Source organism: Xiphophorus couchianus, chromosome 22, assembly GCF_001444195.1.
Source record: "Xiphophorus couchianus chromosome 22, X_couchianus-1.0, whole genome shotgun sequence".
NCBI lineage: Eukaryota > Metazoa > Chordata > Actinopteri > Cyprinodontiformes > Poeciliidae > Xiphophorus > Xiphophorus couchianus.
In genome coordinates, this window is record NC_040249.1 from 14,617,076 (window position 1) to 14,641,459 (window position 24,384).

At 37.3% G+C, this 24,384-nt stretch overlaps 1 protein-coding gene across 4 annotated transcripts in view; it reads left to right on the forward strand.

Annotated features, from left to right (window-relative positions):
* Positions 1–24,384, forward strand: part of LOC114138417 (collagen alpha-1(XIX) chain) — a 129,813-nt gene that overhangs the window by 63,820 nt on the left and 41,609 nt on the right. For 2 of the 4 annotated variants that reach the window (XM_028007646.1, XM_028007650.1), the window contains exons 13-25: positions 418–462; positions 1,956–1,991; positions 8,054–8,107; positions 8,182–8,226; positions 11,767–11,799; positions 14,207–14,257; positions 14,384–14,419; positions 18,337–18,372; positions 18,843–18,887; positions 20,218–20,271; positions 20,779–20,832; positions 22,468–22,548; positions 24,100–24,141. In XM_028007646.1, coding sequence (XP_027863447.1) covers positions 418–462; positions 1,956–1,991; positions 8,054–8,107; positions 8,182–8,226; positions 11,767–11,799; positions 14,207–14,257; positions 14,384–14,419; positions 18,337–18,372; positions 18,843–18,887; positions 20,218–20,271; positions 20,779–20,832; positions 22,468–22,548; positions 24,100–24,141 — 612 coding nt within the window. The remainder of the gene's footprint in view (positions 1–417; positions 463–1,955; positions 1,992–8,053; positions 8,108–8,181; positions 8,227–11,766; positions 11,800–14,206; positions 14,258–14,383; positions 14,420–18,336; positions 18,373–18,842; positions 18,888–20,217; positions 20,272–20,778; positions 20,833–22,467; positions 22,549–24,099; positions 24,142–24,384) is intronic. The other 2 variants (XM_028007647.1, XM_028007649.1) reach the window with 2 other exon arrangements.

Genomic DNA, 24,384 nt, shown 5'->3' on the forward strand with positions numbered 1-24,384 from the left:
TTCACTTCAGATTTACACCACAAATTTTTTGTTGTATTATTCTTACTATTTCACGGTTTCCACGTTCTCAAAAAAACTGATAGAAATGACTTCTTCCAAACATTGCTTTGTGATAATATGCAGCATTATTTGGCTTGTCCTGTTTGCTCCTCAGGTTGATTGATACACTGAGAGAATCACGCAGCTGGAAAGGAGGCAGTAAACCAAACGAGAGAACAAAGAGTAGTGGGCCACACGGGGTGCAGCAATTAAGCTGTTTTCTTGTTCTTAATTAAAAGTGAATTAGAGACTGCGACAGGAGTTGCTGCCTAGCCTTATTTGCTGGCAGCTTCCATCTCTTGCTGCACCTGTTGTCGTACATCCACTCATCCTTTACTCATCCTGTTTTTTTCTGTTTCTTTTCTCTATCCTCCTCAGGGACGGAGAGGAAAGCCGGGGGAGCCTGGACCAAGAGGCCCACCTGTAAGTGATCACTGTAACAGACCTCTGATACCTTCACAGAATAAATTGATTTATAATTATCTAAAAATACATACAAGTGAATTACATTTATTAAATATTTGAAATTTTAGCAGTATGAAGGGGGCTTAACACAAAAACAAGCAAGTGTATTTTATACTCTTGTATCATTTTACTTACATTTAACACTTAGGTTGGTCAGTTACATTGAATGCCAATAATTTACATTAAAGCTTGTGGCTGTGATGTTGCAACATCACATTCAAGAGGTATGAACATTTCTTCAATGTGTTGCAGCAATATGGCAAAGTGACAAAAGAAATGAAAATAAACTCGTGCAAATTCTCTGTGCACGGTTAAAAACATGTGTTAAGTCTTTCCATGCATGGACAGTATCGATCTGTTTCAAAATTTACTGCACTGGCGAGTCTTTGCACAAACCCCTAAAGGTATTTTAAGGTAGCACTTGAATGTGTTTGTATTGATGAGTAGTGCAAGTGTGTCTCATAGACCCATTGAGTCTTTGAGTTATGGTCCTTTCCTCAGGTGTCCAAACCAATCTCAGACGGGGTGTGTGTGTGTTGGGAGGGGGGTCTGTGGCGTGTGTGGGGGTGTGTGTGCTTGTGTGGTAACCCACTGACTAAAGGGCACAAACAACAGTGAGCATTAGAGGAGACAGCTTGTCAGACTCTTACCTGCTGATGTCAGAACAAACAGGAAAGTCTAGCTATTGTGTAGCTCAGATACATTGAGTGTGCAATTACTTTCAAGCACGACTGCCTTGATTGCACTATCAGGACACTATTAGGGGTTGTCTTTATTTCATTGAGAAATAAAGAGACACTGTTCTGATTTTACTGTCAATGTTCCAGTTGAGTTGTTTTGGGTATAATTGAGCTACTGAATAGTAAATCTTTAAAGCATAACTGAGAGTGTCACCTATACTTACTTAATAAATCTTATACTTTTTGGACACAGAGTTGTGGGAGATTAAAATGACAGAACAGAGGTGTGACATTTCTAAATGGCAATGTCCTCATAAGACCCTCTGCATGTGCCAGATTAACTTCCATCCACTGGTATTGGCATTTTATTATCATCACCTGTTTTGCTGAGGTTGATCTCAGGGGTGAAATCTTGTATTCAAAACACACTACGGGGCATCACTCTGCTTTGTCCAGTGGCAGCAGGACATTGAGGGCATTCAAAGGGGGTCAGTGGTTAGCTTTCAATGTCAAATTAGCATAATATAACAACCATGGTGTGTGTCAGAAGTGCATGACTAAGCCACAATCCAAATTTACCTGCAGATGACCAAGGTCCAGTTGTGTTATTATTTGACTTAATACTAGTGCAAAGGTTAGAAAATATAATGTCACAGAAAATCAACTGCAAAGTGGATTACTACCAACTAAATTTGTAATTTAGAATAACAACTTTCTGCTATCCATTAGATCATTCAAGTAATTATCCTTTGTGGGGTTTTTTTCCTCCAGGGTCCTTCAGAAGCCGTGGAGGGAGCAAGTGTCAAGGTAATATCTAAAATGTTATCACAAAACAAACTTATTCCATTTAAAGTTGTTATTAATGATGATATCTGGACATTTTGCAAATTATGTGATGGGTCCTAAAAATTAAGTTGTGTACATACATCTAAAACCAGTGTACGTGGGAAATTCACCTACTCTCTATAAAAAGACTGATACCAATTTTTCTGATGGTGTGACATTTAATTAGAATTAACTTTCAATATTTTAGGTATATTAGAATTACTATAATATGTTTTACTAGATAGTAAATTAATAAGTGGGAGAGAAGTTTAACAACTTTATTCAAAGTCAGATACATTTATTTTCTTTATATGTGGAATAGCATTTCCTTTTAAACTGCATGACTTTGGTTAAATATTCACAAACTTCTCACAGTAGCTTATTGGAAAGTTGTCCTCCTGATAGAACTGCTGTGTTCAAGTCAGGTTATACATTTGCTGGCATTCTGCTCTGCCAATACATTTTCTGTGGAATTTAGAGCAGAACTTTTTGATAGCCACTACAAAACATTGACTTTTTCTTTTGAAAACCACTTTATAGCCAATTTGCTTGTGTGCTTAGGACCATTGTCCATTTGGAAGACCCATTTGTGCCTGATCTTTAATGTCCTTTCTGATGTCTTGAGATGTTACCTTAGTCTTTGTTTTTCATTTTGTTTTTGTTTTTGTTTTTTTCCATACTGTTCTTTCCTCATGGTGCTATGTATTTTGTGAAGTGCACTGGGTCACCCACACAACATGATGTTGTCACACCTGTACTTCACAGCCTGGATAGTGTTCAAATGCTTACAAGCTTCCCACTTCTTATCCAAATTCAATGATTCTCACTGTGTCCAAGCACCTCTATTGTAGCCCCATCAGAACACAAGACAAGTCTACAAAAATTAAGTTCCTTGTTCTCATTGCATTCTTTTCTTTGTTGTATAATGTTGATATGGTGCATATTTCTTAACAAGACATGTTCATTTCTGGGACACGGACCCTGTTTCTTTCCTGAATGGTGTGATGGCTGATGGCTGCATACAAGCTGTACACTTGTTGCCCTTCTAAGCCAGCACAGACAAGCCAGATGTATGTAAAAGGATAGCAGAAGGATCTCTTTTGTCCATGACTGACACCTTTTTGGGTTAATAGTCAGGAACAGATCTCCCTCGTCAGAAATGGCACCGCTCAGTGAGTCGAAGCGTATCTGCTGCAAGTTAAATAGCTGCTCCCAGCCTGTGTGCCTCCTGCAGTACAGCACAGCATGACTCAGTGCTCACACTCCAAACTGACAGATGGCCATTACATACCGTACTTTTGCAAAAAAAAAAAAAAAAAAAAAAAAGGTCTGCAATCATTTTCATGATGCCCAGGGGTGATTTGGCTCACCAGCAGCACATGAGATATGGATTGTAAGATTTAAAAATAATAAACACAAAAACGCTCAGATATGCCCCTCTGTCAGGGTCCTTACAAATTTTCTTGCAACACGCTATCTTCACCGATCCACCTACAAACCACCCACTGCCCACCAAGCCTCCAGTGGCAAATACTTGTGATCACTCTGAGAGTGGAAGCCATTGTGTAGTGGACAACCTCTTGACCACTCCTACTCATCAGGTGTGTGGATTCATCACTCATTCCTGGAAAGTGTAAACTGGCTAACATTGACAACGATGATTGTCATTAAAAAGAGAAAATTAAACAAAAGCAAGACATCATGGCAAAACTAACTATTCAGCCTGGTTATTGTGACTGTAGAGTTATTGCACATCTAACACTCTCCATCCCAGTACCCTGTCACCTATAGAAGTAAAAAAGCTTGATGTTTTAGAAATCGCTTATTATTTCTTTACATTTGCCCCATCTAAAACAGCAAGACAAAAAAAAAGAAAACTGTAAGATAAAAGCTTTATTGGTCTTCTTTAAATGAAATGTAAAAACAGTATATAGCTTTACAATATGTGTAAAGCTAACTCATTGTAGCATTAACAAGTGGTAATTCTGTTTGTTAAAAATCCACAAAGGTGTAAACAACTTACTGTAATTCAGTTACTTCAAATGAATACAAAGGCAATGCTGAATAATATCTGCTGGTGACAATGCCTGCAGAAGTCTAAAACTTCCCAGATAATATTAGATCAAATCTAATTTTATGATAAAGAAGGAAAAATGTTCCCGTATTTTCTTTAATACCTTTTACACATGTTAGCAAAAATGTCCTGAGCAACAAGCACTGAATTGTTTTTTAATTCTTACAGGATGCATGTAAATGCAAGCTCTTCCCTGGCTATGAATGAGTCTACATTGTGGTTGCATTTTCACTATAACATTATAAATTTATGTTTTGGGTACACAACAATGAAAACACTGTCCCAGAGAAAAACGTTTCAATTTGTTATGATGAAAACAGTAAAGCCGGTCACATTAAGACATTTACAAAGGCCGAAATGATAAGTGAGAGGAGATAAACTAAAAACTTTGAAGAGGAAACATGTCTTGATAAACAGCAGTCCTCAGTGACCTTTCTTTTACATTTTTCAGTCGGGATGAAATAGATTGAAGTGAGACCATGCTATTGCTGCTGGTGTAGCGTCTGTGTGAACTAAGGCTCCTCTCACTCCCTCAGCAGAGTCTGAATGTTTTACTAAGAAAAGTTGGAAGAAGAGGTCTGCTGTGCAGGATGTGCTGGAAAAGTCAGTGTTTTTGTGAATTACATCTCCATAAGTGTGCCCCCCCCCCACCGACAGTCTCAAATGGACTCTGACAGCACACTGCAGACATTGACAGAGAGAGAGTGATGCTGACAGTCTTAATTGCAGTTTGATGACTCTGGGTGGCTCAAAGTCAACACATCACCCACAGTCAGCCACAGGTGGAACAGTTCCCTGGGCTTTATCATTGTGTAAATACAGCAGTAATCTACATAAACACTGACCGCGCTGCAGTTAATCTCATTTGAAAGGTTTATTCACTTGTTACGTGGTCCTCTGCTAGTAAATTGACTGTGAATGATGTTCTGTGTAGATCTAACTGAGATAACGAGAGAAGTATGGAGCTTTGAGTCTGTGACAGAATGCAGCGCACAAGTTTTTTTCACAACAGGTGACTTCCCGGGTAATTCCAACTTTCCATTAGATATGATTTATGTTGTGTGCCAGTCATAACTCAGTGAAAACTGCCTCTGGAGTGGCAAATCATTTTCAGTGTATAGTGTAGCATGGACAAAACAGTTCAAGAAACAAGATAGAGCAATATTTATACACAATTGTGATTTTTTTTTTTTTTTTGAATGATGGGATTCAAAATAAAGGTGGAAAATGTGAAAATAGTTGAAAGATTATTTTCTTTACAAAGAATACATAATGGTTCCAAATTGACATATAATGTTCTTTTTTGGAGCAACAAAAATCTGAAAAGGCTGGGAGTGCAAATACCCTTGACAAGCAACGTACAAATGTATTGTTTAGCAACAAACAAGTTAATAATATAAACTTACATAACAGCAAGACTAAGAGTCTACTTGAGTGAGTTTATGGTTCACATTGACCATGTACTTAATACTAAATCAACAATCTTTCAATTGTATGGATAAAATTACTCTTTCTGCTAAAATCTCTGCCATATTGGTGGGATAAGAGGTCTAGTTTGCCTGTGTAATCAGAAAGTTTTGGACCCTTTGTTTTAAAAATAAAATGCAAAATCCAAAAGGTTGATAAATTTAGAGGTAAAACATTTCAGTTTGACTCTGCAAAAATATATGTATGTGTTTTCAATGAACTTACACCAAATAATCCATCCATCCATCCATCCATTTTCTGTTCACCCTTGTCCCTAATGGGGTCGGGAGGGTTGCTGGTGCCTATCTCCAGCTACGTTCCGGGCGGGAGGCGGGGTTCACCCTGGACAGGTCGCCAGTCTGTCGCAGGGCAACACCAAATAATCAAAAAAACATAAATAAATAAAAGATGCAAAAATCAAGGTCAAAGTAATTCCCACTTTTAGGCTTTCGTGCAGTGAGTAACTTTAAGAGAAACATCTAAACAAGAGCTGAGCCAGTACGTTTTCAAAGAACAGTTAAAAACATTAGTATTCACAGATTTAATATTTGATATAAAGTTAATTTACAATTACAAATAGGGCTTGCATTCTTAATCACTACATCGACTACCTACAACAAAGTGGTAAAGTTGTATTTTGATTATAATACATGTGGTTGCTAAAGCTCTTCAGAATTCAATTAATTCTTATAGTCAGAGTTACTGCTAGTCCCTCCTCCTCGGCTGAAATATTAATAAGACAGTCCATCTGTTCATATATGCCAGCAGTCCACTGACTTAATAACAGCTCCTAATTTGGATGAGGAAACAGTGACTATATCTCATTAAAAGAGTGGTGCAGTATTACTGTGGTTGTCATAGTAAGAAGTCGAAGGAATGGAGGAAGAGAAACTCAAAGCTCTATGGTATCATCTGTCTAGGAACTGCAAAGGAGTGAGGATATACACATCATTCTTTCTCTCTCCTCAGATCTCTAAACATATGCTTCATAATGTCTCCAGAGTACCTGAAACTATCCCTGTAAATAGTCACACATGTAAAACAAAGCAGCGATGTTTGTTGATCTACCTGCTGCTTAAGCTAAAGTATGACTGGAAATCACAGAATAGCAGGCATGGGCTGGTTACTGGTATCAAGAGACACGATGGCTTGTCAAATTAGGGTTTCTAAACTATTATAATCTATGTTATGCTGTACAGTTGCCATGTTTAAAGCACTTCTGTTAAGATGCTGAAGAAAACAAGAGTGACCAGAGTAGCACATTGCTGCCCCTCCGCCTTTTGTTGCTGCACACTGCTGGAATACATTAAAATAAAACAAGAATACATAATAATACACAATAGTCAAGGTGTCTAAGCTAAAGGAGCATTCAGCTTCTATGCACCAAAAATCTCGAACAAACTTCCAGAAAACTGCAAAACAGCTGAATCACTGAGTTTCTTTACATCAAGACTAAAAACCTCACCTGTTTATAGTTGTTTTTGAACTATAATAAATGATCCATTGACCAACTTATTTGATGTGCATCAATAATTTTGGTGATGGCACTCATCAAAATGTAATGTTTGTTTCTGGTTTCCTCAATTGTTTACTGTTAAGATGCTGAAGTTTATATGACTTTGTATTTTTGTGTTTTTATGACATAAAGCACTTTGAACTGCATTGTTGCTGAAATGTGTGAAATTTACAAAATAAAGAGAATTCAACTTACATGTTGAATTCTCTTTTAAATATTAGTGTAGTTACAGTGAAATTGCTAAACTGTGGAATAACGTTTTTTTGTTTTTTTTTCCCCCTTTAGAAAATCTTATGCCAGTTTATGCTTACAGAATTGTTTTAGTGGAAGAAAGGATTTAGTTTCTCTGCTGTACTTGATTGCTTGTTTTCCATATTTACTCATACCTGAGATGAAAAAAAAGTTGATTGAAAATAATCATTTGTGGCTTGTGATTTTTCGTGACCAAGTGTCTCAAGAAGAAATTCAATTCTGTGAGGTGAAATGTTCACATTCTCCTGGGTTTATGTTGCTCAAAATAAAGATTTCAGCCTCATAAGTGTTCATTACCACCTGGACCATGGTGCAAGTCCATGTGTCTCACTCTTAAGTTTTTATTTCAGTTTTCACAACATAACTGAGAAAAGGAAATGCAATCAAAAAGCTCTAAGGACGCTGCACCAGCTGTGTTAAAGTGCCATCTGTTGGCAGACAAAGAAATTATTTCCTATGAAAACAGACACATACTGCAGTGCAACAGGAGCTTAAAAATGGTCATTTTCTTGCAAGACTCATGTAACACCACAACCTCATGAAGCCATATGTGTAGAATGGGTTTCTTTTTTACTCCACCATGGTAGGATTATGAGATGACACAGGGCTGTATGTTTTTCTGATTACTTATTCATAGCAACTGTCCATGCCTTAGCGTCAGTCTCGAATCTGTCTGTCTTTTTACCCCACTTTTGCTGTCAGTCACTGTCAGCGCTGTGCTCTGTTCACATGCAGAGGGAGAAGGGGGAGTGTTGCGTCCCTAGGGAAAAGGGAGAGAGAGGAGATCCCGTACGTATTTTCCTGCCGTGACATTTACAATGCTGCCGCGTTACAGAGTCATTAACCGAGGCCTCCTCCCACAGGGTCAGCCAGGTGCCAAGGGGACTGGTGGTGCGAAAGGACAAAAAGTAAGTCACATCAATGTCAAATGTCAAGCATGATGAGTCCCTCTGTTTATGCTCCCTCAAACTCACTGTGCTTGGGTGCGGAAAGGCTGTAGACAAGTTCAAGCAGATTTACCGACACCTTGATTCAGTCTCCTTTGTGCTAGTTGTGTTCTTGGAATCTGAATATGTTGATTCTTGGAATCAAAGGTCTTTGAAATTGTATTGCATCAAATAATGAATCTGCAGGTGTGTATTACTTGTTTGTCTCTTGTGCTCCAGTAAGCATGTTTCAAGTGATTTACTTACTGCTGGCAGATTGTGTAAACTCTGGGTGTGTGTAGTTGGGCTTGCTTTGTTCCTGTTTATCAGTGTACAACTTGTGTTTTGAATTAGAAACTGACAACCGTTAAAAAAAACAAAAAACTACTTAACCTTGCTTTAAAAGCATCTAAAAACATATATTTCTATGTATTTCTTTATCTTTGTATATTATGAATATACACATAACCTGCATCTTAACTCGAGTCGAGCAAATTTCAATCTCGTTGTAATCTGTTGATGACAATAAATCTTATCTTATATATTTTTGAATATTTTGAAATAAGACTCGAACGCAGAAAGTTGGTTGAGGAAGTCTAAATCTTTAACTTTATTGCATTTTGTCACATTTAAACTCCAAACTTCAATGCACTGTTTTGGGATTTATGTGATAGATCATGACAAAGCAATGCATAATTGAAATTCAAGGAAAATATATTGTGCAATTTTTTTATGTCAAAAGTATTTCTGACTCTTTATTTTAATATACCAAAAATAAAAACCCTGCTGCCTTCAGAATTCATCTAAAGATTAATATAAATCAAATCCCGCTTGTGTAATTTATATTGTAAAAACAGTGTGTGCCAGAACATATCAATCTGCAAACACTAACCCCACCATAGTGGTGGCATCATCATGCTGTGGGTTGGCTTTTCCTCAGGATGGACAGGATAGATTGTCAGAGCTTATGGGAAGATTGATAAGGCTGACTACAGGGAATCCTTTAGAGGAAAATTTGAGAAACTTGAGAGATGATTACTAGAGAATTGGATGGAAATTCACATTCCTAAGGAGCAACAACCCCAAACACAAAGTATATGGCACAATTAACATGCTTCCATAAAACTCCAATAAATATTTCCAATTCTGATATTGTCAGGACTCTGGGGTTTTGGGTTGGTTTTGCTTTTCATTTTATTTAGCTTCATGTTTTAGTTCACTTTAGTTTAGCCCTTCATGGTCCTTTTGATATTATTATTTGAGATACTTAGTGTAATTAGAATTGTCTTATTACTTTCCTTATTTTCAGTCATTTGTAGTGTTTCTAGTTAGGTTTATTCTTTAGTTACCTTAGGTTCTGTCCTTGTTTGTCTGAGTCCATGTCAAGCCTTTTTTAACCTCCGTGCGATCTTAACATTCTGTTTACTCCCCTTGTCCTACGGGTCAAAAATGACCCGCCCTAGCAAAAGCCTCAAAATAAAGCAGCTTTTGAAATCCAAAATCTATTTTGCATGATGAGACAATCTGATATTTATCAATTCAACTCAATTTAATTCATTTTTATCATGTATTTTGTTGTTACACAACAACAAAATACAAACTACAAAGACTTGTAGTTTACTAACTTTTTTGGATACCTAAAATGCTAATATGTACCATGTCAAGATATATATGTTGTTCTACATCACTTCTCAACAAATAACAAAGATGTTCAGCTTGATATTTGTGAGAAAAAGTCTTCATTTATTAGTATGCTGTATGCCCTTAAATCATTATATGAATATGATATGAAGAATCCTTAAGCAGTTTTTTGTGATTAATCATTCATTGTTTATATGATTAGCAAATATGTCTTTGCAGGCGTGTGGGCGTGTGTGTGAGAGGGTGGGTGTGTGTGAGGGAGAGAGACAGGGGGACAGAGAGAGAAAGCAAGAGCATCCTGAGAGGAGTTCTCTATTTCAAAATTAATTGAGTTTACATTTTATCTTGTTTTTATCATTTTATATTAGTTAAAAGTATGTCAATTCCATGTTACTAATAAACAAATCACTTTTTATATTCTTTGTAGACTTGCGTACATCCTTACCTTATCACGATATACTGTCGCATGCTCCATGGTTGGAGTCAAAAGGATATAACAGAGAAACTTTGCTCCAGTCCCTGCTATTTGCTGAAGTTTAACACCTTGCTGTTTCAGTCTGAACAGTCAACATGCCTCCATAGATGTCTGACTTCAGCTTTATTTACTTTATTGATTTAGAAAATAGTGAATTGAGTCTTATTCACTCTGTATAACTTCCAGTATGACCTGTGAGAGTTACCTAAGGCACCTTTGCTGATCAAAAGAAGAAAGAAGAGAGATTTAAGTTTTTGATCAGACGGTCAGGCCTGGTTAAACATAAAATTAGTTGACTCCTGTCAACAGTAAATTTCTTGGTTTCATGTCGAGCTAAAAATGAAAGTTGCCTGAACCACTACAAGGCAAAAATGAGTTGTGATGCCATGAACTCCAATCCTGACCACTTAGCATAATCTGTGGAATTTGTGCAAATTTTTTCTGTCCTCAAAGTAGACCTTTCTCTGTCTTGTTGGTCCCAAGCTGCTATTTTACTGTCTTTTACCATTGCTTTTGATTACCAGCATGTAACTGGAATATGTCACCCACCACCACTATGTCTTGTGGCATTGAAGAGGTTATGTATATTTCACAGTTTCTTTAAAAGCAAGCTGTGAATAGTTCTGCTGGTGGTGCAAAGAGAAAAAGAAAATATTCTTTATGTAGATTGGCACTCAAAGAATGAAAGAGAAACTTGCTGTTTTTAGTCCTCTCTTTTAAATGATTTACATTCTAAGCAGTCTAGTACACAACAACATTTCAGTCTCAATCAAAGAAATAATGACAAGCTCCTGAAGCAACGCTTCAAATTAAATAATTGACTGGTTTACTGAACAACCCTTAAGATTTCAGGATTTACATATTGTCTCAGAATATCGGCATGTCTTATATCTTCACACTGACGGGGATTTAAAGACTTCAAAAGCCCCCATTTGTGATCAAAATTACAAGTTTAACAGCAGTTTGAATATTTGGTAAACCACAGCATATCCTCCCCGCATGCTTGTTAATTGTTCAGTATGGCACAGAGTACAAATGTGGTGCTTTCTAGTTTTGTTGGAGGGAGAACATTTCTGAGATGTAAATTATGAATTTGGAGGCTCCCTCCAGCAAGTGTCACAATTAAGAACTCTTTAAGGTTCCCTGGAGCTCCCTGTAAATCCATTGCAAAAAATATCACGAGCTAAGAACTGTAACCTTTCTTACAAGATTCTAAAAAAACATTACATGAACTCCAAAACACTGGTTAATAAATCAAGAAAGGGTTTGGGGGTATTAAGGGGAAATCTCCTATGTTGTTTCAAAAGATCTGCAATGCAGAGCTACACACGTTTATTTTTGCTAATTTTATTGTTTGTAATCCTTGCAAGAAGTAACTGGCAATTTGTTTCTCTTGTTATTATCAGGGTGATGTTGGTCCCCCTGGTCCTCCTGGTTCTGTAAGTACAACTTTGGGATCAAACTCCACAACAGTTATTTTTTTCTTTCAATTTTACTTAAGTTTTATTGTAAGAGTGATACATTGCCTAACCTTACACCAGCATGAGAACAGACCAAAACATCTCTGCATTAGCGAGTGTTGACCTGATACCATCTCGAGACAAAGCAGAAGGAATCACAAGGCAGAACAGTGTTTACCTCTGCTGCCACACCCCCAACATGCTACCATGTGACGGTGTAAACAATTTCCTCTCTCTTGAAGATGCTGTGGATTTACTCTGTCTGAAGTTATGTTTTGATTTGCTTTGTGTGCTGTGTATGAACAGCAGAAAAGAGTACATAAGAGCTTCAGATATGGAAAACCTTTTCTTTTTATGGCAGATGAGCTTTTTGTGTTCAATTTAACTGAGAAAAGCTTCTTTGTTACTTTTAAGTAATTATTTTCTCATTTCCAACAAGCATCCTGTGAAAGATCTTTGCTGATTGCAGAGAATCATTGAAGAAAAAAAAAAGAAAAAAGAAACTCTGGCTCCAGATGATGGCTTAATTTCCTTCGTGATACTAGAAAGGCTTCATAGTGTGAATAAATTAGGGTCACTGGGCACAGATTGTTTTTTATGTTAATAATTGTAAATTATAGAAAATTATGTGGTTTGGGTAAGTGGAGCTTTCAGTTAACAAGTACGAACACATTTTTAGAAGAAACTTATGTCAACGTGAAGCTCTGGCAAGTACTAAAGGAAACACAAAGTGGCTGAACAGTAGAACTAATTTCTTAGATATTTAAAAGTAAAAGGAAAATATCGTGGGAGGAAACAATTAGGACGTGTAAGGTGGCAATAATATCACAAAAACCACTTGAAAAATGCTTTAAATGGTCAAATAAAAGCATGCTCTTGAAACCTTTGTTTCTCAAAGTGAGGGTTTGGCATTTTGATGACTTGTCTGCTAATGGTTTTTGTTCTGAAGAACAGCTGTATTTTGAACCTACTGAAGGGCTTGGACAAGAGCTTGGAAACAAAGTTTGATCGCTCTCATTCATATTCTTATTTTCCCTGCTTGTTAACGAGCAATTCATATGGAAATGAGACATGTTAATTATAGATCGAAGAAATATCGCTTGCTCTCTTTTGGTTTCACTGGTTTCGATCTTACCAAAGAAAAGGCAGTTCATTTAATGGGAGAGAGGGTTTGGAAGGCTTTATAAAGCACCTGGGGTTTAGTTAGCAGTTTTTGCCTGGCTATAAATGAAAGGGTTGAGCATATGAACATTGTTGTTTAGTGAGGTGTTTGCCTCTATAGATGTGCAGTGGAGAGGGAGGCATTAGTCACTTGATAAATGAGTCTGTTTGAATATTTTAGTATACCGGTCTCTGTCTGTGCTCTGCTCCTTCCCACGGCAGATAATTTTGGCAGTTACACATTGATTTCCCTTACACAGCAGAAGCTAGGGTTCACATCATTACCCTCCCTTCATAAAACGTCCGTGCCTCTGTTTATTAGTGACAAGGAGGGGAAGTCGACTCACAGGCATGCTCAGCCATCACATCAAGCAATGCCCTTTAAGGGAGAAAACAGTCCTCTTTTTATTGCTCCACCTCTGAACACTGGTGTTTTATAATCTGTGAAGCCAAATCTATTATGCCAATTTATGTTAAAAGGAAATGGCCCTCTGCAGGACAGCCCTGTTCTTGCAAGAAAGCTTTTGAAGAAATTGTGTCAAATACTAATGGCAATCAGGCTTTGTTACATATCTGAGGACAAAGGGGCCTCTTTGTTTTCTAAAAGCAGGTAAAGACTAACTGATTATGCCACCGGGAATCAGCACTTGCCTGGAACGCTTCTGCTAAAGAGAACCATTCATGTCAAGTTCATAGAGCTTGTAATCAAAGAAATGATCAGATAGGGCTCAAAGGCACACTTTAATCAGGAAAATCGGAACCATACAGATGGAACATAAAGTGTCTTAAAAAAGACAATAAAAGCTTCACAAAATGTACATCTAATGAAAGCAGCAAGATATCACCAACATATGCTAGATATGGATCAACTTATCTTCTACAATCTATATTGTCTTGCAAAGTCTGAAGTAGCCATACTTGCATAGAGTTAGGGTACATATAGCTATCAATGGCAATATTGTGCCATTAATTGCAACAATGTCTTTTTTTTGACAAATTGTTTGGATTGTTGAGCTGTACAATAAACAAGGTTTGTAATGATTAAAAAAATACAAGCTAGTGGTCTAATTATACATGTTATATTTTCTAATTAAACTCTGAATCAGTGAGTTAGCTCCAGAGAGTCGTTTCCCATGTTTATGTAGACCTGCTTATTGTTTATTGGCAGTAACTACCAGATTTTTGAAGACCATTTCCAGAATATTGTGTCTTTTATTACTTGTAGGTGATGACAGCTCATGGGTTAAGACAGCTCTCTGGAACTGTAAGCAAACGTGTATGCAATACATATTTTGTGTGTTTTAATACGCCTTCTTATTGTCTCATGTTCTCTATTGAAGCTGCACCAAATACATTACCCAGTTATATTTTTGATGAGGTGTGTTTTCTCTTGTTTTGCAAGGATGAAAGAGCCCAGAAGGGTGAGAAGGGAGATGAGGTAACTATTCTCCCTTGTTATTGCTTGCTGAGGAAAGCTGTACTGTGATTCAACTCTTGATTTTCAAGCACTGCATCCTACACCACAGCATGAATAATACTTTACATTCCTTATGTAATGTCAACAAAAGTGTCATTGACATTTGATTGTGAAATAACAATTGATCACCTGCTGTTCAGATGGAAGGTTTTATTGCACCCCTGTGCTCAATCGAAAGCACAAAGTAAATTGCAGAATAAAGCGGCTTGGAGTTATTGTTTGGATCCAAGAATTGTAGATGCATCCACTTCAGGCCAGCAAATTATAAAAGCCTCTGATGCAGCTTTTGACCAGACATCAAAAGGCATCTCCATATAATCCACATCATAAATATTTAGGCAGTAGTTCATTTTTTATCTTCAGGGTTTTTATATGTGACCGCATTCTGAAGTAAACAATATTAAAGGGCCCCATCTGAACTTCAACTGGAGTATGTTTATAAAAGTGCTGTGTTTGATAGGGAATCATTGTTAAAGTACAGAAAATGTCACGTGTGGCTCAGAGCTGATAGAAAGTTAGGAATCAAGAGCTTCTGATGTGATAGAGAAAATGATATAGAGGATGCTGAAATAAGAAGCAAGATCAAATGTAACACACAAGAAAATTGAGAAATAAAAAGTTCAAAGAAAACACAGATTAACCTCACTGCCAGTAATAAATGTTTTTCTTTTCACAAAAGAAACATAAAGAACACACACTAGCTTATTTTTTGATCAAATAGCTGCATAGGTGTCAAATGCATTACTCTGAAAACATCACCTTGAAATCAGAGTCAGACAAAGGCAAGAATCGAGCACACTAATTGATTCAAAAGAATACTAAAGGACTTCTTGCAAACAGGGGGAATCACAATTTCTTTGTAAAGTTTGGACCTAGATGCGCTAAACCTAATACACAGATAACCCAAAGCCATACCTTTTCTGTTAGTGGTCAAAAAACAGACACACAGAGAGGCAAACACAACAAACAGGTGTTAAAGAAAAAGGGCAGAAGAAGACCAGAGAGTTCAGATGATCAAGGCCACACAGGAACGCCATGAAGCAACAGAAAAAGAAAAAACAGGGCTCAGCAAACATTTTTATAGAACAGAAAAATTGGTAGCAGTCCAGAGGTGAACAAAGCTAAAAAGATGTGGTTGGGGAATAAAGAACAAGACCTTATTTATACTGATCTCCTGCAAAAATAAAGCCACTTACCTAACATACTGTTAGTGTAAGTCCTGTGAAACTGAATTACACAGGAATTTGTTTGCTAAGCCTTAACAACAAAAGCGTAACATTTTTAGAGTTAAGAGTTGGAAATTTGATTTAGTCAAATTATTACATTCTTTAGGATGTATTCTGAATCCTAAAGAAGTCACTAAGGATATTGCAAATGCAATCAAATTGAAGGTGTTGTGACGAGACATCTCATTTACTTTAATACCAACTAAATTTGTAAATCGTAATGTATAAAAACTGTGTATTTCCAAAACAGTACTTACAGTTTAAATAAAAACACAAAAATTAAGAAAATTTCTGTTCAGTCATTTTTTTTCTTCTAGAAATAATGCCAGTGATTCAAACACTTGGGAAGTCTGATAATTTCCTCTGAAATGATGCTTCATTTTTAAGGAAAATACTCATTTGCTTAATGCAACCGTGTCGGTAATATCTGTTCCATGAAAAACTGCTACAAATCCTCTTTTCTAATACCAAACACCTTATACTTTTTGATGGAAGCAGTTTGATGTTGTGTTGACATTGTCCTCCCTAGTAAAAAAGATTTGACTCAAAGCTATCCAAATTCAGATAAGATTCTGCAACCAGTAGCAATCCCATATCGCTACTGTTTAGGCCTTTTTGCGCTGCTGGGCCCGGCCTGGCCCGGCCCCCTTCAGCTCGGCCCTGTTGTACACCCACGCTGGGTGTTTTTGCATGGTGCAGATTGCCACCTCAAAAGTGGGCATCATATCAATTAAATTATTGTTGAAGTTACCTAGCCCGTCCTCTCAGGAAGGAACACTTTGGTTCCTTGTTGCCATGTTATCATTTAAAAACTTGCAGATTGAAATGGATTATGACATTAATTTTTTGATGCCAGATAACAGACCTCAAGAAAACCCAAAACACTCTTGAGAGATCCGCCCCCACAGCCAATGCACCAATCAACAGCTGACTTCAAACCAGCCCTGGCTAACCCCTAACCCTAACCCTACCCTGGCTGGATCTCGGCTCTCAGGGTTCCAGAAAGCGGGGTAGGACCAGGGTGGAAGTGCTTATGCAAAAACTCCGAACCCAGCTTTTGAAACCCGGCCGGTCAGTGAAAAAGGGGGCTTTGGAGACCAAATTCTATCATCCAAGATGCCAATGCATAACAAGGGCTACCTCCAGAATTTGGGAGTGAAGTTGATGGAATGACCTTCCTGCAATCCTAACCTCTGTTTGTGCCAGATTAATCTACACAATCACATTGAAAAGTCCTTGTTGAGGAATTGACATGCCACTCTACAGTAGTGCGTGACCACACTGCTGACCACTAGGAAAAAGAAATGCCAGTATAGTTCTCCAGCATATTGCTTCTTTCTTCAAACTTCATTACACTGAAAAAGTCAGTCACAAAATAGCCTGTTTAGTGTTGGCAGAGAGGATTTGGTTGCATTTACAGTATTAACACTCTTGGTAACAAATTGGTTTTACCAAAACCACTATAGAGCATTTGTTGCCACTAAAATATTTTTCCAATGTGCTACTTTATTTTATAAGCTGGTGACACATTGCAGAAACATTTAATTTGTAATGGGCACTTTTTTATTCCCCGGGTATAAACATGACACAGAAGCCCATTTCTTTCAGATGCCGGCCATGAGGCAGAGAAAGAACCCATATTTTTATTTTGCCTTCATTCACAATGAGCAGGATGGAAAAACAAGTATAACAGTGTTCAAAGCTCACTACTAGGGGACTGCAGGAAAGAAGGGAGGCGGTCTTGAGGTTATTTTGTCTCCATGACAACCATTAGATTATCAACATGCCACCTGGTTGATGGAGAATAATACCAGAAAAAAAAAAAAAAAACATTTTCTGTCCTGCAGTCCCAAAGATATCCATGTATTTTTTTTAATATGCATGGACCTCAATCAGAATAATTTGTTTTGGTCAGATAAGATGATGTTTGAGCTTTTTTGCATGTAAAATAAAGACAATTTTAAATAGAAATCTGATAGGTCTTGATAAAAAGCATATGGTAAAAGCTGGGTTGGTATGTGATCTTTAAACAGGATATGACATAAAACATATTCTCTGAGGCTATACAACAACCTCAGAAATAGTTCACCAGAGATAAAATCTACCTTTTTTGGTGGCCGTCTCAGTCCCCAGAACTAAATCCAATAGAAAACTTTTGTGAGAATTAAAACAGACGGCAGCATAAGGAACAATCCAGGACTCAGGATCTCCCAAAGATGAGAGTTTTCATCTTCACAAGATGAGAACTTGTGAAGATGAGTGTTCCCTATCTCATCTTCACTAGGGGTGCACATAGATGAATTTTCTCCTGAAGGGTGACAATGTTCTATGCTATATTACATTCTATATAGTGTGCAAAAGACGGGAGATGTTCTGCAGTATGGTGAACATTTGTTTGTTTGATTAAAATGAGGTTAAAGGTTGTAAAGCAAGAAAAAAAAACTACTTTTGATTTTATTCACATTCACTCTACAGAGACTTCATTCTTTTTTCTTGCCACTAATAGCTGTAACACAAAAACTTACTTCTTGAAAGTCCTCATGGAGTCTTTTTAAAGCTCACCATCATCAGGAAGACGAATGAGTTGCTTCACTGTGTTGTTTGTGCCTGTGCTCACAAAGGACACCCTCCTGTTTCTTTACCTGTCTGCAGGGCGGGAAAGGAGCTCAAGGACTGCCGGGCCTAAAGGTGACTTATTGAGGACTTCGCTCTGGCACTAAATTCTGAACATCAATATCCACTGCCAACAAAATAAGGCTCAAAAGACCTTTATATCTGTAAAGAACCATTGTAGTCTTTCTCAGGGATTGAGTAACTATACCAGAAGGTTATAGTACTTTAGGTTTATAGACTGTTAAAAGTCATTTTACTGTGGAGAAAACTCTTTTTTTGACACAAGTTCTCAGATGAGACCATGAGGTATGTTTTTGAGCTGTCATCAGTCGTCTCATTCATTTCCTCTTCAATATGTTTCCGAAAGGTTTAAGAAATAATGTTTATATATACAAAAAGTTCTAATACTTTTTGATTCAAAAAGGAGTCACAAATAAACACATGATTTCTAACAACAAAGCACAAATGCCAATATGTCTGTTTTTCTTTTCAAATTTTCCTTTTCCCCTTTTCCATCTTATTCCTGCTTTGTGGTGATGTAACAGGGAAGCATGGGACCTCCGGGACTGAAGGGAGATCAAGGATTGGAGGTAAGCCTTGGATCTAAGATTTTGCTGTGACACGCAGGTAGTTTTAATTTTCATGTTTTGTGTGAAGAATTGTTACATTTCTTTGAGGAGTGGTTTTGTCAAGGGAAAATGTCTTCATGAAAGCAATGCCTTGCAAAAACATTTCAACAACCCATGAATCTTGGGAAATGTCATCTTACAACCAACAACCTCAAGACATTTGGGATTTCATATGAGAGATCACATAGGATAGTGTTTAAATCCATTTGGTTTGTAAAGGATTCAAGGGTTTGATAGACAGCATCAGGTAACAAACAGTATCATGAAAATCAAGGAACACACACCATTCAAGTTTGTAGTAGTTTAAAGGTGTGTTCGCAAGGCTTTTTGGATACTTCAGAGGATTCTTCCATCCATCTAAATATAAAAAGAGTCTGGCTCAGTTGCACACGTACTGAGACACGGTCATCATTTATGAAAGAATGGCAAGAAGAAAGCCATCTCAGAAAAAAAGTCATAAGAAGTACATCTTGGACTTTGCTGGAAGCCTTGGAGGGGACACATAAAATATGTGGAAGAATATATTTCTTCCACATAGAAGAACACACTTTCTTCTACACAAGAAGGTGTGTTATAATGTGTCATAATGGCCCAATCCAAGTCTAGAACTTAACCCAATGGCAAATTTGTAAACTTTTTTTGCAGACTCTTATAATCTGGCCAGGTGTGCAGAAGTCGATAGAGATCTAAAAGTTGCAGGACCCCAGCCTTTGAGGATTGGAGTTTGTCTCAGCTATTATTCCAGCACAAGTTAATTCTGCAGTATTTTAAGGGGGCTGAATATAAACGCACACCACACTTTTCAAACTATTAGTTTAAAAACATTTTCAAAAAAGTGAAAACTTGCCAAAAATACTAAGTTAAATTCTACCAGTTACATCAAACATCCTTAATGCTACTCAGGACCGTGACTCTATCTCCATTTATCTCTAATTCATTAAAAAAATACATGGTTTTGGACTGTAGCAGGAAACCGGAGTACCCAGAGAAAATCCAAGAATGCATCTGACAGCAGTGGGAAAACATGCAAACTACACATAGAACTCACTTGTCTGGATTTGAACCTCTCTCATTAGTTTAGCAAATTCCACATGGGAAAGATTTCACACACTGAAAAATGATCTTTAACATTAAATAAAACGTAGAAACTCCTACTTGCCAGACCTACAATGTAACTCCTCTGATTAGGGATTTTCTCAACTAAGCTGGGCCATAAATGCTGGGCCAGATAGTTTTTAGTTAAATGCAAAAGATAGCCTAAAGTGTTGTTTTTTGCCTTATACTTTATCAGGGAAAACAAGGTCTACCTGGATCCATTGGGCTCCCTGGACTCCCAGGCGATTCCGTAAGTAGTCTGGCACTAAACAGCAGCACTTAATATCAAGCTTTTCTTTTCCCCCAGTGCCTTATCTGTCACCTTGCCATATCCTTTACTCTACTAACTCATCCTGTCAAGGCAAAAGAGAGAGATACACAGATCAACCTGAACAGGCAGAAATCTAGAACAGGTCAGGAGAAAAAGTCCAGATTAGTATTTTTTATTTCGTTTTATTTTTTTTACATAGACGATCAGTAATCAAATTTAAGAATTAAGTAGTGGAAAGAGGCAAATCTAAGCGCTTTATGCCAGCGACGGAGGCAGCAGCCCAATCTGTTCTCTGCACCTGCTTCGGTAATGAGCATCTGTCTTTATTCAAAACCAGGGAGGGAAAGAGGCATTTCATAAATCCTGGCCAGGGGAAGTTTTGTTGGAGCACAGCTGCCCGCTGAAGCAGTGAGGAGGAGGAGATAAATGTGTGTGGGGAGATGAAGGCCTGGTGATAGATGCGTCTCTTTTTACCACTATTTACAGGGCTTACCAGGGGAGCCGGGGGTGCCTGGGAGAGATGGCCTGAAAGGAGAAAAGGTAGGTAAACATCAAATCAAGCTTTCACCTCAAAGACAAATATAAACCAAAGATCTTTTATCACAACTTGAACATGCTAGACAACTTGTGCAGACACATTTCAGATTGCTCGTCCTGCACACCAGCCTCAATTACATTGTGGCTTTATGTTCTCATGCTGGATTTCTTTCAGCGGAAGAGCTGAAAGCAGCAAAGTAGGAAAGTGGAAAAGTGTGTAGTTTAAATTTAACCTCAAAAGGTGTACTCGAGTTTTCCAGTACACTGGAGTCACTTCGGTATACTTAAGGGTGAAATAAACCAAAATCGCTCATGGGAGTACTTTTGTCAACATTTTAATTTTGGACAATATAGTTGACAATATGCACTTAGTTTACTTATTAAATAGGTTATAAGTGATAGCCTATTTTATGCCTTTCTTTTTTTAAAACATTTGAGGTTTGGTTAAAGCTGCAAAACACTGAATTCATATTAATTTGACATTTGTCTTCAATCAAATGTTTTTTTAACCTTAATTTGGTCTACAACAGCCTGTGTGAGGATCCCAACATGGAGCTCAGTACTGTCGGATGCAAAGCTCAGGTGAATCTGAATCTGAGCTGCATGTCATAAAAATCTTGCCAAATAATCTCAATGGATCAATTCGTATGGCGTAAATGACCAGCTGATCTGTAATAGCAGAACTATAATCTGACTGGAACAAAACTATAAACCAAAAGCACTACAAAAACACAAAGGTCAACATTTGAGAAAACTCCCTTCATGAAACACTAATTTAATTTTTTACTATGTGTTGTTGTATTTTCTGTTTTGTTGTCAAGTTAGTTTTTTATAGTTACCTCAAATTTGATTTATCAAATAACACAATGTGACGTTTTTCTGTGTTATGGTATCTTAGGAATAAATGAAATACTTCTTGTCCTTTTTGGCAGAATCTTTGAAAACATATTTTTTTTAATTAGCTTTTTTCCTTGATGAAATTTATACATGTGTTTAGCGACATCTCAGGCTGAAAAAGAAGCATAAGCTATGTTAAAAATCCACAAAGATTTCATGTGTACAAAACGAAACCTAAAATCATAGAAAAAATTCTTATATCCACCAGGCTCATTTGGTGGGGTAACATTAAAGGAGACCACACAAGGATTTTCTGATTAAATGAACATTGAATTTATTAAATTATACTAAAGAAATAAAACCTTAAAATGAATACCTGAAATGAGAAACCAAAATAGATTAATGCAAAACCCATAACTAACCAGAAATAAGCAAATGCAAAACAAACCTAACAAAACCCAACCATAAGATACAAACCAAACCAAATGGAGTTCTGAGAAGGGAGAGGGAAAAGCCTCCTCTCTGCTGCATGCATGGCAGCTTTACAGCAGCAGAGCACAAATCAGGGCCAAACATAACACCTGCAGAAGGCCTGTCTTCAGACCCCTACAAGGAAAAGGGCAGAGACCCACTGCAGTCGTAAGAAAATGGTCATGTGAAACCTTATGTAGAAAATGATTTCAGCTTCTGTTTAAGCCTGCATATGCAGGTCAATTATGTGTGTGTTTTCCATTTCACTGAGTAGATGACAACCCATTTGCCACTTTGTTTATTAACTAGCATCTGGTTTCCTGCCCACAGGGAGACTCTGGTGGAGTGATTGGGCCACATGGGCCTCCTGGTCCTAAGGGGGAGCCTGGAGAACCTGGTGGTGCATATATGGTGGGTGTCATATAATACACATACCAGTTAGGCCAATATACATTGATTTAGTTCAGTTGTTAAACAGAGGAAATGTCCACATTAAACTGTTTTTAAATATAATTAATACATATATGAGTTACCTAATCATTTAATTTTACATTCTGATTTCGCTGACAAGGTGAACATTAAACCTTCTGATTCATTAACAACGACTTTAAATTGTCTGAGCTTCTGATATCCAACTGAATCCAGAATCTCTTTATTCCTGGATGTACGGGGACAGAGGATTGCACTGGGGTAGAAATCCTTGTACTGGAATCGTGTTCTGCCACCAGTGAGTGCATTTGCTGCCCCAGCATTCCTGTTGGACAGTTTACCACTCCGTGATATTAGAGAGATGCAAGGCCATTAAGCAATCCATTTCTGGATGTTTCCAACCCGTGTAATCACCTTTCCTTCTTTTTTGCTGCTAATAGCTGTTTAAGCACTTTCCTTTATTGAAACAGCTTCACACTCACAGAAGTGCCTGAGTTGTGCTCAGTAGCACTCGCGCTCCTTAATCACGGGCAATGCTCTTTAAACAATCATGTTTGTTTGTCTGTAGAAATGTGAGTCTCAGCAATAAGCCCCACAGTAAGCAGTGCAATAACAGGGAGAAATATATAAACCTCTTGAAAATGCTCCAGCTTTCTAAATTTTCTAAATGCATTCTTTGAAAGATTTGTGTTTATGGTTATTTATTGACCGTCAGTGTAATGAGAAATAGCTTTCACTTACTCTGTTTTACAGAGATAATTTCTATGAGAAGCACATATATAACATTTCAGGACCAAAAATAAATATAGAAGAATTTAGGCCTTTTTAATGTGTACTTTAAGTAACTTAATTGGTTTTGTCTTCAAATAAATAACAATTAACTTCTTATTGTTTGCTTTTTGTGCCTTTATTATCTCAAATTAGCAATCACTCTGTTGTTTGAAACAATGACAGATGTTTTATTTGTTTCACTAAAGTGCAGATGCATTAAATTTATTAGAAGTTTTCTCTTTTAAAAAAAAGCAATCATTAAACTGTACTTTTCTTAGAAAAATGCTTTACTTCCCCAACCTTTTTGTTTCAAGTTTAAGTGTATACCAAACCCCACCCTTTTCAATACTGTAGAATTGCTGTGTTAGTCCAAATCCAACTTCGGCAGAACTAATTTACATTGTGCAATGTAGGGCTTGTAACACTAATACATGCTGACCAAAGAAATCAATGTCTCATCTGGATGGCACAGTAAATAATGCTTACACTAGCCTTGGTTCCAATCAACGTTTTGTTCTCTGCGTTGTAGCATTATCGCTGTGCCTCTTCCCATTGAAAGTAATAAAACAGCACCGAACATGATCTCATAATGCATTCCTGCGTTCAGGTCGCTGTCATTTGTAGAGGTTGTACAAGTTCAAGAATCCAGTTTTAATTAAAGCTCTATAATTTATACTAAGAGAGGAGAGCGGCTGCTCAGTTGACAACAAGATTTGCAGACAGAGGTCCAGGTCTGACGCGTTCTTCCTGTTGTTTTTTCAGAGTGATGGGCTGTCTCTGAGCAGAGGGTCTCGTGGGCCGAAGGTAAGAGCCAAAGAGAACATATCTATTTTTTTTTTTTTTCAAAGCATGATTAAGCTACAGATATATGCCTCAAGGCAAAAATAATAAGAACCTTCTGACCTTTAACTTGGATCTTAAGAATTGGAATTTGTTAATGTACAAAAAATCCTGTTCTTAAATATATATATATATTTTTTTTTTTACTATTTTCCAATATTAATCATTGGAGAGTAACTGATGATTATGGCGTTAATGCCGATAAGT